This window comes from Typha angustifolia, chromosome 12 (assembly GCF_048772165.1).
Source record: "Typha angustifolia cultivar Huaian chromosome 12, ASM4877216v1, whole genome shotgun sequence".
Taxonomy (NCBI): Eukaryota; Viridiplantae; Streptophyta; class Magnoliopsida; order Poales; family Typhaceae; genus Typha; species Typha angustifolia.
Genome location: NC_133250.1, coordinates 171,954 through 184,661, shown reverse-complemented (window position 1 = coordinate 184,661; position 12,708 = coordinate 171,954). Strand labels below are relative to the sequence as shown.

General features: G+C 46.3%; 1 protein-coding gene and 1 long non-coding RNA gene across 2 annotated transcripts; one reads left to right on the top strand and one right to left on the bottom strand.

Annotated features, from left to right (window-relative positions):
- The first annotated feature begins 6,518 nt into the window (after positions 1 to 6,518).
- On the top strand, positions 6,519 to 10,732 carry LOC140772303 (protein ADP-ribosyltransferase PARP3). The gene is made up of 18 exons (XM_073114307.1): positions 6,519 to 6,599; positions 6,791 to 7,086; positions 7,183 to 7,384; positions 7,467 to 7,577; positions 7,682 to 7,739; positions 7,841 to 7,910; positions 8,033 to 8,207; positions 8,300 to 8,433; positions 8,529 to 8,769; positions 8,861 to 8,988; positions 9,077 to 9,153; positions 9,233 to 9,393; positions 9,490 to 9,699; positions 9,781 to 9,883; positions 9,965 to 10,047; positions 10,121 to 10,264; positions 10,335 to 10,517; positions 10,611 to 10,732. The coding sequence occupies exons 1-18, from the start codon at positions 6,594 to 6,596 to the stop codon at positions 10,677 to 10,679; spliced, it is 2,451 nt and encodes an 816-aa protein (XP_072970408.1). The 5' UTR covers positions 6,519 to 6,593; the 3' UTR covers positions 10,680 to 10,732.
- LOC140772304 (uncharacterized) lies at positions 10,519 to 11,298 on the bottom strand. Its single transcript, XR_012106280.1, has 2 exons — positions 10,922 to 11,298; positions 10,519 to 10,739 (listed from the first exon to the last, which is right to left on the bottom strand). It is a non-coding gene; the product is annotated as an uncharacterized lncRNA (long non-coding RNA).
- Positions 11,299 to 12,708: the final 1,410 nt, after the last annotated feature.

The window sequence follows — 12,708 nt, the reverse complement described above, 5'->3', positions numbered from 1 at the left end:
AACTTTGTTTGCTTCTCTACCTACGTGAGTAAGCCTTACATCCAAACATTCATTCGCGAGCTCAACACACTCCTGTACCAGGTTACGAACGCGCCAAGGGCTGTGCTCTATCTGCTGCATGCATCTGATGGCCTCCAGGCAATCCGTTTGGATCTCCAACCTGCAGTCTCTTCCGGCAGCCTTCAGTCCCAGTCTGATGGCCCATAGCTCTGTTTGTAAAGCCGAGCTTCCCGGACACGGCTCCCATACCGCCTGGACAAGCTCCCCGGTTGCGTCTCGAAAGACGGCCGCTGCACCTCCTTGGTAGGCGCTGGCCCTGAGCACGCCGTCGATATTGACTTTGATCCACCCCGGCTGCGGTGGTTCCCAACTCTTCCTACTTCTCACTTCTTTCGGTTTCTTTCCTTTGTTCTTATGCCGGTACTCCTCCGCCAGCGCTACTGCTCTTCTCACCACTACTATCTCCGGCGTCTTCTTCTCACCAAAAACAGCTTCATTCCTACTTTTCCAGAGGGACCACAATGTGCAAGCTATCAACGCTTTGATCCAGCAGTCTTCCTCCTTGTTTGTACTCCACTCTCTCACGATCCATTCTTGATCTATCATTGCGGTCTCCACCCCTTCTCTGGTTCGCAGAATCTCCCACACCTCCCGGCTGTATCTGCACGTAAACATGAGATGGTCGATCGTCTCGCGGAACAACCCGCACATTGCACATCCTTCCTCTGATCCAATATGAATATATTGGAGATAAGCTCGCATTGGGAGCCTGCCCCACATGAGTTTCCAACAAAATATTCTGATCCTCGGAGCTACCGGTAGCCTCCAGAGAGTCCTCCACCCTTCCCAATGGTGCTCACACTGAGGTTGTAGGGAGTGATAGATAGCTTTGATAGATGGGGTTCCCTTTGGGTGCGGCCACCAGATCCACCTATCCTCACTGGTGGCGGTACCCATGGGGAAGGTTGATATCTCATACGCCATATCCGAGCCCGCCTCCCTATACAGCCTCGCGGTGGTCCATTGCTGGTTGTTGGTGATGTCTGCCACTCTCAGGTTTTCATCCATTAGAGCGCTCGCCAATTCCCTCCGCTGTCTGCTCCACAGGACCTCCTGCATCCATGGGTCGTAGGCGGCTCTCGTGCTTCTGCCATTCCCAATCGGCACTCTACAGCCCATCCTTAGTTGCTTGGCTGTTTGGGTTAGAGCCCGCCACACCCAAGATGTATTTTGGCTCTTCTTTGACTCCCACGGGTGCAGGCACTCGTACTTGGCCTGCATTATTTTGATCCATGGAGCCTACTCCCTATTTAACAACTTGAAGACCAGCTTACACAGGTGAGCTGTTCTTGCGTCTCTGAGTTGACGGACTCTAAGGCCACCCTGCTGCTTGGCTGTGGTAACCTGTTCCCAGTTCATCAGGTGTAAGCCGTGGCCTTCATTGTTTTTCCAAAGGAAAGTCCGAGCTTTTTTAATCATCTCCTCCAGCACCGCGTCCGGCACCCACGTGCTGCCCAGCTAGTATGCCGGGATCGCCAACAGGGTTGCGTTAATCAGGGTTAGTTTACCGACTTGAGACAGGAGCTTCCTTTTCCAGCCGACAAGCCTCTTGGCAATACGCTCCACCAGCACCTGATGATCTTTCACCTTCACTCTCCTCCCCGAGATAAGCACCCCGAGATATTTGAAAGGCATGCCTGTCACCTGCAACCCGAGCTTAGCGCTGAGTTGTTTGCCCTCTTCCGCCCCGATCCTATTTGGCAAGTACAGTTCCGACTTACTATAGTTTACTCTCTGGTTGGTGATTTTCTCATAACGATTAAGGCATTCTAGGATACTCTGAGCACTATCAGTAGATGCCTCCGTCATAAGCATAAGATCATCTGCATATAACAGGTGAGACAACTGCACTTCTCCAACCCTATACCCTCGCAGTAGCCCTTGGTCCACCTTCTCGTTGATGATCCTCATCAAAACTTGCGTGACGATGATGAAGAGATAGGGTGAGAGTGGGTCTCCTTGCCTCAGACCACTGTGTGGCGTGATCCAGTTTGTCGGGCTCCCGTTGATCAGCAATGCGAAACGTGGGGATGCGATGCACGCCTACACCCAGTTACACCACAGCGAAGGGAAACCCATCCGTTGAAGCGATCCAACCACTGCCTGCCAGCTAACCCGGTCATACGCCTTTTCTATATCCATCTTGATCATCATGATAGGCTTTCCTCCCTTATCTGCAGCCATAGAGTGAGCCACCTCCTGAGCCGCCAGCGTGTTGTCTTCTATACATCTGCCAGTCACGAAGGCCGCCTGCTCCGGTCCAATGAGGTTGGGCAGCACCATCTTTAATCTACTGACCATGACCTTTGCAATAACCTTATACATGACGTTGCACAACGCAATGAGTCTGTAGTCCGCCACCCTCGTCGGGTGCTCTTTCTTCGGTATAAGGGTTATGAAGGTTTCCCCCCATGCTCTCGGCATTGCCGTGCAGGTGAAGAAGTGGCCTACTACCTGGCAAAGGCTTCCACCCATGGTGTCCCAGTATTTGGTATAGACTTCCGCTTGCATCCCGTCCGGGCCAAGAGCCTTGCTATGCGGGAGACTCCACACCGCCTCTTTGATCTCCTCCGGCGTGACCGGCCTCTCAAGTGCGATCGCTTCTTCGACTGAGATGCTCAGTAGAGAGGGCCACTCGTTACTCCCATCGCCCTGATCTTCCACGTCACCCCAGAGGCTTTGATAGAAGGAAGTGAAAATTTGGCTCACTTCGTCTGGGTCCTGCACCCATCTTTCATCTTCACCCATGATACCTGATATCATATTCCGTTGTCTTCTCATGGTAGCCGATATATGGAAGAATTTGGTGTTACGGTCTCCTTCCTCCGTCCACCTGAGGCGGGACCTTTGCAGCCACTTGATGTTTAGTTGTCTATTAAGGGCAGCTTTGCGATTGTAAAGGCTTCTCATCCTCTGCACTCCCTCCTCCGCCAATTGGCCATTTGCGTCCAGCTCTTCTAGGTCTGCCAATTGGGTGTTGGTGTCCTTCAGATGACGTTCCACACACCCTACCGCCTCGCGGCTCCATCTGTTCAGGCTCCTCCGAAGTTCACTTACTTGGTGGGTGAACGCATGCATTGGGTTGCCTCCAGCATGCCGCACCCAGGTGTCTTTCACGATGCTTTGGCATTCCTCATATTCCATCCAGTAGAGTTCGAACCGGAAAGGTCTCCTACCCTTTGTTGTTGCTACCGGAACACTGAGGAGGATCGGCGCATGGTCTGAGGCACCCTGGTCCAGATGCTGGACTTTGCATGTCGAGTGTTCGCTCACCCACTCCGTGTTACCCAGGGCCCTATCAAGTCGGATCCACATGCGTCGATTGCCTTTTTGGTTGTTGCACCAAGTGTAGGGAATGCCTTCATATCCCAGGTCGCACAGCCCCGCATCGTCCACGAACTTCGCAAAAGCTTTGCACTTTGGCCCCAGAGATACCTCTCCACTGCACCTCTTCTCCTGAGGGGAAAGGAAAGCATTGAAATCCCCTATAATCGCCCACGGCGTGTTGATGGTGGCCATGTTCATCAGTTCTTCCCATAGTTCTTGCTGAGCTTCTATGAGAGTGCTGGCATAGACCATTGTCCAAATCCATGTTTGCCCCGACGTGAGGGTGATGGTGAGATGCACGGCATATCTTGATACAGCTGCCACGTGCATCCACCCGATCTCCTTGTTCCAGAGAACCAGAATGCCTCCAGATCTGCCTTGCGCAGGGATGGCAAACCACGCCCATCCTCTTCCGAGCTTCTTTGCCACCTGCTCCGCTTCAAACCAGCTAGTATTAGCAAGGCTAACATGTCCAGCTTGTGGTCCCGGATCATTACTCTACAACGATCTAGTGCCTCTTTCTTGCGGGCACCTCTGCAATTCCACACTAAGGTTTTTAACATTGATAAAACCTTTGGTATGGCGAACAGACGGTCTGTCAGTGAATCCGTCCTCTCTTGGAGGTGGGTATGTCCCTTCTTCCTCCATTGATATCTTCATTTGGATGCACCAGCTCCATGGCCTCCTCACTCGGAGCTTCAGTTCCTTGGCTTGCCACCAGGGCCAACTGTAACTGTCTCTCATCTCCTTCCTTGTCTTCCTCCTCCCGGTCAGCCAAAAGTAAACACCGCTTAACTCTAGCCGCCGTTTCCCCGTATTTTTCTGGTGGATTTGTCTGTTGCACTGAGGCAGGTGCATAGCCAGCCGAGACTATCCCATCTTGGACAATGTGTGCCGGGTATTCACTAGTGGTCCATTGCGCTCCTCCGTGGCTTCTACTTGTTTTGACGTAGGCCGACCGTTGAGCATGCTGGTCTCCAGTGCCCAGCAACACTGTTATCCCTTGGACAACAGCAATTCTTCCTTGCACCGTCCCTACACCTGTCGAGTTGTAATTTGCACCATCCAGATCCATCTCGTCCAGCATTAAATGATCTCCCTCTGTGTCGCCATCTCATTCCTCCATCCGTACTTCCTTCTATTTTTCTCCATTGGCTCGCCTCTTTTGCACGGGCCCCGCAGCTCGGTCTGTTATTATCACTCCTGTCCTAATTGGCTTCAGGTTCGAGGATTCCCTCTTTGCTGATTCCTCTCTTAGGTTAGACTCCGCCACCTTCTTGAGCTTCTCTACGTATTCTTGCTTTGCATGGGGAGCATGTGTTCGACGTCGGCTGTCCATTTCCATGCCTACTCCGTCCTCCGTCCTCCTACTGGTGCTGGCCTGCTGATGATCTTTGCCATATTGGCCTGCAATCTTCTCCTTGCCCTGGGCAGTGTTGGCCTGCGGATATGGTTTCCTTTCTCTCTGATTTTTTGCCCCTTCTTTCTTTGTTACTATAGGAACTTGTTCTTTCCTCACCCCAGCCGCAGTACGATTAGAATCACTAATTCCTTTTCCTCTCTGGGTAGCCTACCACCTAGGCTTCCTTTGGACAGTGCACCAAGGCCCATAGTACGAGTTGTCTTCCTCCTTGTCCTCCTCTGGCGGGTTAGGGTTTGTCCTTTGATGTTCACCACCTCCCTCACCGTCTTTGGTCGCTGGCGGCTCATCCGATTGGTCTTTTGACTTGAACCCACATTCTTCCACCTTATGCCCTATCCTTCCGCAATTGAAACAGAATTTTGGGATGCTTTCATACATAACTCTTTGGTCCACTCTCTCTTCCTTTGGCCCTAGCCAAACCGCTGTTTTCAAAGGTTTGCTGAGGTCTACCTCTATGCAAATTCGAGCAAATCTGCTTCTGGAGTGGTCTAGGGTTGTCTCATCCACCCGTAGTGGTCTGCCAAAGAAAGCAGCTACGGGAATAAGTGCTTCCAGTTCCTAGTATTCCTACTGTAAGTTGTGGAGCTGTATCCAAACTGGCGCTGTAGTGAACGCCTCAGGCGACGGCTAAAAATTGTTTCGCCATGGTATTAGGTTGAGTACTTGACCTTGTATTGTCCACAGTCCATTGGTTAACACATGGTTCAAATCTTCTGCCTTCTCGAATTTGAACACATAGTACCCCTCCGCCATGTCGGAGACCGAGAAGCCCTCTATCCCAACCCATAGCTTGGCTAACAGTGTTTTCATCCAAACCAGCGGTATGCCTTTTCCCAGGAATCTACCAAAGAGTGATAGTTTCCATCTTTCCCAGCATTTCTCCAAAACCTCTGAATCAATCACCACACTATCCTCCAGCTGGTTGCGAAGTTTAGCTAGGATCTCCGCCGGTATAGCTCCCGGTTTTACTGGTGCTCTCTTGCTCCCCGCCGCTACAGAAGCCCAGGATCTGGTGTGCTCTACAGGTTTCCCTTTGCCCGTTCCGGTCTGCTTTGCTCTCTCCGGCTCCGACACCTTCGACGATGTTGCCCGTCTCTGGTGCACATCCTCTCCTCCTGTCGCTGGTGGCGCCTCTATTTTTTACTAGCTATTTTGTTTTTATTGAAAAAAATTAATTAAGATTTATTTCCCACCAAGGGTTTGAGAGCAGATTCCCTACAATACCTTACAGCATTAATTTACTGCATGCAAGGTACTCGGCAGCCAGCTATCGGCTTCCAAGTAAAATCATGAGACGACCGCAGTCCGGGTTGCAGAGAATTCAGTCACCGCCACGGAGCTTTTCGCTCACCGGACGCTTGAGGGTCTAACCTCCCCATTCAGAAATCTGACACGTATGCATTTCAGATCAATTCAATCCCCGCTGGAACCCGCCAAAGTTAGCAGCAGACTTTTAAAAAGCATGCAATGGCCATCCTCCCCTTCTGCATGAGCTCGAGCCAACACCTGTGCTTTCCTGAGATTCCGGGGTGGGTGATCGTCGATCCCCATTAGCAACGTGTCATCTAAAGAACAAAGGGGGACGACACTTGGACGCAAAGTAAGAGGACAGCCATCAAACCCCAAACAGGTGTCTATGTGGGAGTTATTCTACTTAAACCAGTGGATAAGTTTGGGATAACCCTGATGTTTTTATGCTGTCTGGATGACAGTAAACTGAGCTCTTAATACTGCTGAAGTGATCTCGTTTTGAGGAGGAAGATTGAAAGGAAGAGAAGTCGACATGAAGGTGTGCTCTCTTGCTTCCTTTGTTTGAATCATTCATAGTGTTGTGAACTTGTTATTGCCATTTAACTGTTATGGATCTTCTCGAACTTACTCTAAGAAGAAGATTTATACAGTGAATAATTTTTATGCACTTTTATCTTTTGTTACTACGAGCATAAACTGAGAGCTTGTTGTCGACTTATATGATTGGAGGTTCATGAGACGAGGTCCCATTCCCACTCTTCTGCTGAGGAAGAAGGGAAGATAGGGACAAGGAGGCATAAAGTAGAGACCAAAGGCCAGGACGAATCCAAGAACAAGAAGGCCAAGGTGACCAACGGCGAGAATGGCGACGCCACCGCGAAGACCGCCGCAGCCGCAGTTGCTGTCGAATTTGCGGAGTTCTGCAAGGCCACCAGAGAACACCTCTCAATTCAAGAAATGCGTCTGATTCTTGAAGCTAATGGCCAAGATTCTTCCGGTTCGGACGAAGCAGTCGTCCCAAGATGGTACGCGACGGAGCACTTACTGAAACAAATATTAAGGATTTTTTATTAGGACATGTGTTATTATATAAATTTTCCTATGTTCTTGGCTATCAACAGCCAGGATATGATGTTTTATGGACCTCTTGGAAGCTGCCCGGTTTGTGGAGGTCAACTTGAGTGCACTGGGAAGAACTATACTTGCAAAGGGGCTTACAGTGAGTGGACTAGCTGCCCGTTCAATACAAGAGATGCTCCAAGGAAAGGGGACGGCATCAAGGTTCCTGAAGGCATAGGCAAAGGCAGTGAGATAGTCAAAGAAGTGAGTTCCTTTGTTCTTTTCAGATAAGTACTTCTAAGAGCATTGGAGTTGATTGATGAGATTGAACTGTAATTGGCTGTAGTGGGTTAAGAACCAAGAACCAAGAGCTTATCCTGGGAGAGAATTGACTCCACTCGACAAGCCTTTCTCAGGCATGATGATATCGCTGTCCGGCCGTCTTTCACGAAGACATGTAACAATTCAACCATGGTTTCTTTTTCTTTTTTCTCTTTTTTTTGTTGGGTGTTTTTAGTTGTTTTGTACTAGTATGGTCTCATGTCAAATGAAATCACTCAGCAATCCTGGAGGGAAGAAATCGAGAAGCATGGAGGAAAGGTGTCAAACTCCATTACTGGTATGTGAATTAATGAACCTCTCTTTAAGCTTATTCGTAACATCTTTAACAAGCTGTAGAGATATAGAGGGTATATCATATCAGTGGAATTGCATTGGTAGGTGTTACTTGTCTAGTTGTCTCCCCTGCGGAACGCGAGAGAGGCGGTTCAACAAAAGTGGTAGAAGCTATGTAAGTATGCTTACTCTACTTCACTCGAATTTGATTCCAAAAACTAGGTCTTTTTTTATGCAAGCGTCATGTTTATTTATTTTTTTTAATTCACAATATGCAATGAATGCCATGTCATTCAGGGAGACGAATATTCCTGTTGTAAGGGAAGCTTGGTTGGTTGATAGCATCCAAAAGCGAGAAGCTCAACCCTTGGAGGCATATGATGTTGTGTCTGATCTTGCCCCAGAGGGTAGAGGAATTCCATGGGACAAGCAAGATCCTAGTGAGGAAGCCCTGGAGTCTCTAATGGCAGAGGTTTATAACCAAAATTTTGTCCATTGTGAACTATAGAGTTGAATGTACAATAGGATTATATACATGTGATATGATGAAATTGGCATGGCCAGATCAAACTCTATGGCAAGAGAGCAGTATACAAGGACTCCATGTTGGAAGATCAGGGTGGGAAAATCTTTGAAAGAGATGGGATCATCTACAACTGTGCCTTTTCTCTTTGTGACAATGTCAAAGGAGTGAATGAGTATGTTGGCGATATTAATTGGTTTCTAGTAAGGTCACTCTGGGTTGTTAACTATTTGTATTTGGCCTAATTTGTGTGATTTTTCTTGTCTATAGTTATTGCGTCATGCAGCTGATCATGCTGCCAGAGAACCATCTGCACCTCTACTACAAGAAGGGCAAAGTTGGGGATGATCCAAAAGCTGAGGAGAGAGTCGAGGACTTCGAGGGTCGTATCAATGATGCAGTTATGGAGTTCGTTAGACTCTTTGAGGAGATCACTGGAAATGAGTTTGAGCCATGGGAGAGAGAGAAGAAATTTGTAAAGAAGTATCTTAAGTTCTACCCTGTTGATATGGTAGAAATTAACTTGATGCGACGAGTTCAATAATTATGGATGATAAATTTCTAGTTATGAGACGTATTTGTACATTTTGTTTACTGAGCAGGATGACGGCGTGGATGTGCGACATGGTGGTCTAGCTCCTCGTCAATTGGGAGTAGCAGCTGCTCACTCTAAGCTCGAGCCATTGGTTGCAAATTTTATGAAGGTATTATGCAGCCAAGAAATATACAGGTATATAAATGAGAGCAGCTGTTTGAATTTTACTGAGAGCAATATTTGTGGTAGCTAAAAAAGTCTTACGAAGTATAATTTTGTATAGGTATGCCTTAATGGAAATGGGCTATGATGTACCTGATCTTCCGATGGGAATGTTATCAGATGTCCATATGAAGAGATGTGTGTGACCTATCATTTCTTACTCTTTAATTCTATGCTATCAGCATTAAATTCACTTGGGAAGGAAATTTTTGAACAGGTGAAGAGGTGCTCCTAAAGTTTGTCGAGGGACTGAAGTCAGTTCCTGAATCAGATCCTAAGGCTCATGTCCAGTGGCTAGATTTCAGCAACAGGTGGTTCACCTTAATGCATTCAACTCGGACATTTACAATCAGGAACTTCCAGGAACTTGCTGATCATGTATGGTTATTATTAGCTTATCCGCTTACGTGCCTTCGATAATTAGGAGTCTCTGCTTTTATCTCGCTGATGTGTTGGTACTTGTTTAAAATGCAGGTGGCTGCAGCTCTGGAATCAGTCAGGGACATCAATGTAGCATCTCGTCTCGTTGGTGATATGACTGGTGCCACCATTGACGATCCATTGTTCGAACGGTACACAAAGTTAGGATGTTCAATCTCTCCTATTGAAAAGGAATCTGATGATTACAAGATGATCTTAAAGTATCTGGAGAAAACCTATGAACCGGTTAAGGTCGGCGACGTGGTAAGCGTGTGGTGTTAGTATATGTTTCTATTCACAATCTGTGGAATAAAAAGCAAGGCATGAGGACCTCTTCTGTTGCAGAGTTATGGTGTATCAGTGGAGAATATATTTGCAGTAGAATCCAATGCCTGTCCTTCCTATGATGATATAAAAAAACTACCAAACAAAGTCCTTCTCTGGTGTGGTAGGCACTTATATATCCATTTTTATCCATTATTTTATAATATCACATAAGTGGTACTAATTAATTATTTTATGTTTGCAGGCACCAGGAGTTCAAACTTGCTTAGGCATCTGCACAAAGGCTTCCAGCCTGCAATATGTTCACTTCCTGTGCCTGGATACATGGTAATGAGATAAGATTTTCGGCTTGGCCCATCAGCAACGGAAAGTTTGCTAACGTATTGGTTATTTTCTCTAGCTTGGTAAAGCTATAGTATGCTCGGATGCGGCGGCGGAGGCTTCTCGATATGGTTTCACAGCAGTGGATAGGCCTGAAGGCTTCTTAGTCTTAGCAGTTGCTTCTTTGGGAGAGCAGATCACCGAGATTTCTAGCATACCAGAGGTAGTATTATACTCTACAAAAGGGGCTTACTTGTTGATCGATGTTCATGGTAATCTTGGTTTGCGAACAGGATGCAAAATCTTTGGAGGAGAGGAAGATTGGTGTTAAGGCATCGGGCAAGAAGAAGCCAGATGAATCAGAGCACTTCACCTGGAAGGATGATATTAAGGTGCCTTGTGGTAAGCTGATTCCATCAGAGAACAAGGAGAGCCCACTCGAGTACAATGAGTATGCAGTTTATGATCCAAACCAGGTTAAGATTGGACATTTCAATGTATTAGCCAACTCTTATCTAAGATATATATACAATGAAACAGTTAGAATTGTACTATTTGTTCCTCTGCAGGTGAGCATTAGATTCCTGGTGGGGGTGAAGTATGAAGAGCAAAACATGGAGGTGGATACGGCAGAGTGAAGGATTTGCTGATGTTTCTTTCCTGGAGTGATTACTTTTTTGGGAACCTGGACCTTTTTGCTGTATAAGAAAAGAAGTATCAGAGTGTAATGTAATCTATGTATGTTAAGCGATACACTGAAGTAGTATTTGTCCGCCATATGTAAATATTTTCAGGAATGCATACATATCTATCTACGTTAATGGTGCTCGTGCTGCAAATTAAAGGCCTCAAAAGGTCATTCAGACTGTTGTTTACTAACCCATGGCATCTGCGACGAGAACTACTTGTGAAGTGAATACATATACGGGAATCTCCAGGAAGGAGTCTGTTTGACAGGTGTGCTGTCGATCGGCATGGCGTTGCATAAGCAATGTACAGGGAGGAGGCAGTTGGAAAGCAGTGCGTTTGTGGTAATGGAGTAGCCTGGAGTTGGTATCTTATTAAGTGCTTCCAGATCAAGCTCGAAGAACTCGTCATCTTCTTGGTCGTACGCTAATTGCTCTTTTTGATGCTGCTTGTTCTCGTCGTGACTTTTGAGAGGGGTGGGCATCTTGCTCTTCTCCATGTCTGTTTCTATTGCCTTCTTATGATGATGGGTTTATATATTTGGTTGCTTCTTCCTTGGAACTGTAGCCAAGCTGGTTTTGGTAATTGTAGGAAAGAAAATTGTTGCTCGATCGTAGTTGCAAAGATTGATCCGGTCTCATCGTAAGATTCTAATTTTGTTGGTCCAATGACTTGTTCAGAGTAGTTTAGTTTATATGTTTCATGGCATATCTGAAGTTGGATGGGGGAGGGTTAACTACCTAGCTACTAAATGGTAGATGGAACTGGTATTCATGGAACTGGTCGTCTTCAAACAGTTTGTATCCTTATATTTGTTGGACTTTTTCTTTCTTGTTTAATGTTATTTTAATAAAAATATAAATTTCCTATGTAGTTTCTAGATTTCTCTAATAAAAAACTTCCAATGTAGAGGTGTGGGTTAAGGGATGGTTCAATTCGATTCGGTTATATGGTGGATCATTTTTCTGATTAGCAGCATGTTAACTTCTATCGGGTTTTTCAACATTCCTGATTCTTTTCCTGTATCGAAATCAGGATTAGTTGGTATGGGGTCCTTGAATCCTAATCCTTGGCTTCTGAGTCATCCAACTTCCATTGGTATAGTAATAGTTTTGCCTACTCTTTTCATCTCGTGAGTACTCATTGAAGCCTCGAAGGATAACCATTAACCAAGGATTAGGATTCAAGGATTAGGCCTTTTGCTTGGCCAATGGACACACACTATATGTAAGCACAACATGAGCTTTGAGAAGCTAAACCACCTAACCAAAGAGTGAGCTTAGATAGGAATGTAGGCACGCTAGTGATGGAGTCCAATAAATTTAACAAAATACCTCATGACCCATTTGAGTATGAGATGGATGGTAACAAAGAAGAAAGAACGAGTAAAGAGAGGAAGGACGGAAGGCAGTAAAGGCCGAACTCTAGCACATAGCTCTAAGTGGTGCTCTTTGCTACCCATTATATCTACAATGCAGTTAGGACTAAAATATGATAGGTGATGTAAATGGCAGAAGTATAAGAAATAATTTGACGTTGCAGTTTCTTACTCCATACTTGGTAGGCATATATACTTTGATGTGGTAACTTATTATGTGCCCATATGCTTCCAATTGATTCACGTATTAACAGCACATATCATGCGTGTATATTTCCTACCGTTTGTTTCGATTGAGCTGAAGAGACACGCCCGAATTAAAATACGTGCGAGCCAGTTGGGTACTATCTCCCAGATCACGAGAGAGCAAATATGGAGCAAGTGAGGAGATCCAATTATGTCAATAGGGCCAAGCTCAGGTCCGGGGACCGGGGGGAAGGGGGTGTTCTTGGGCCCATTGCTGCCCTATTTCTTAATTAATTTCTCTATAAAATAGCTAAGCTATGAGAGAGCGAGCGAGGGAGTGAGTGAAAGGGGGGAAAAAAATATCTCTGCCAATTCTTAAATTGAATCATATAATCATTGCAAATGGGACCAAATGG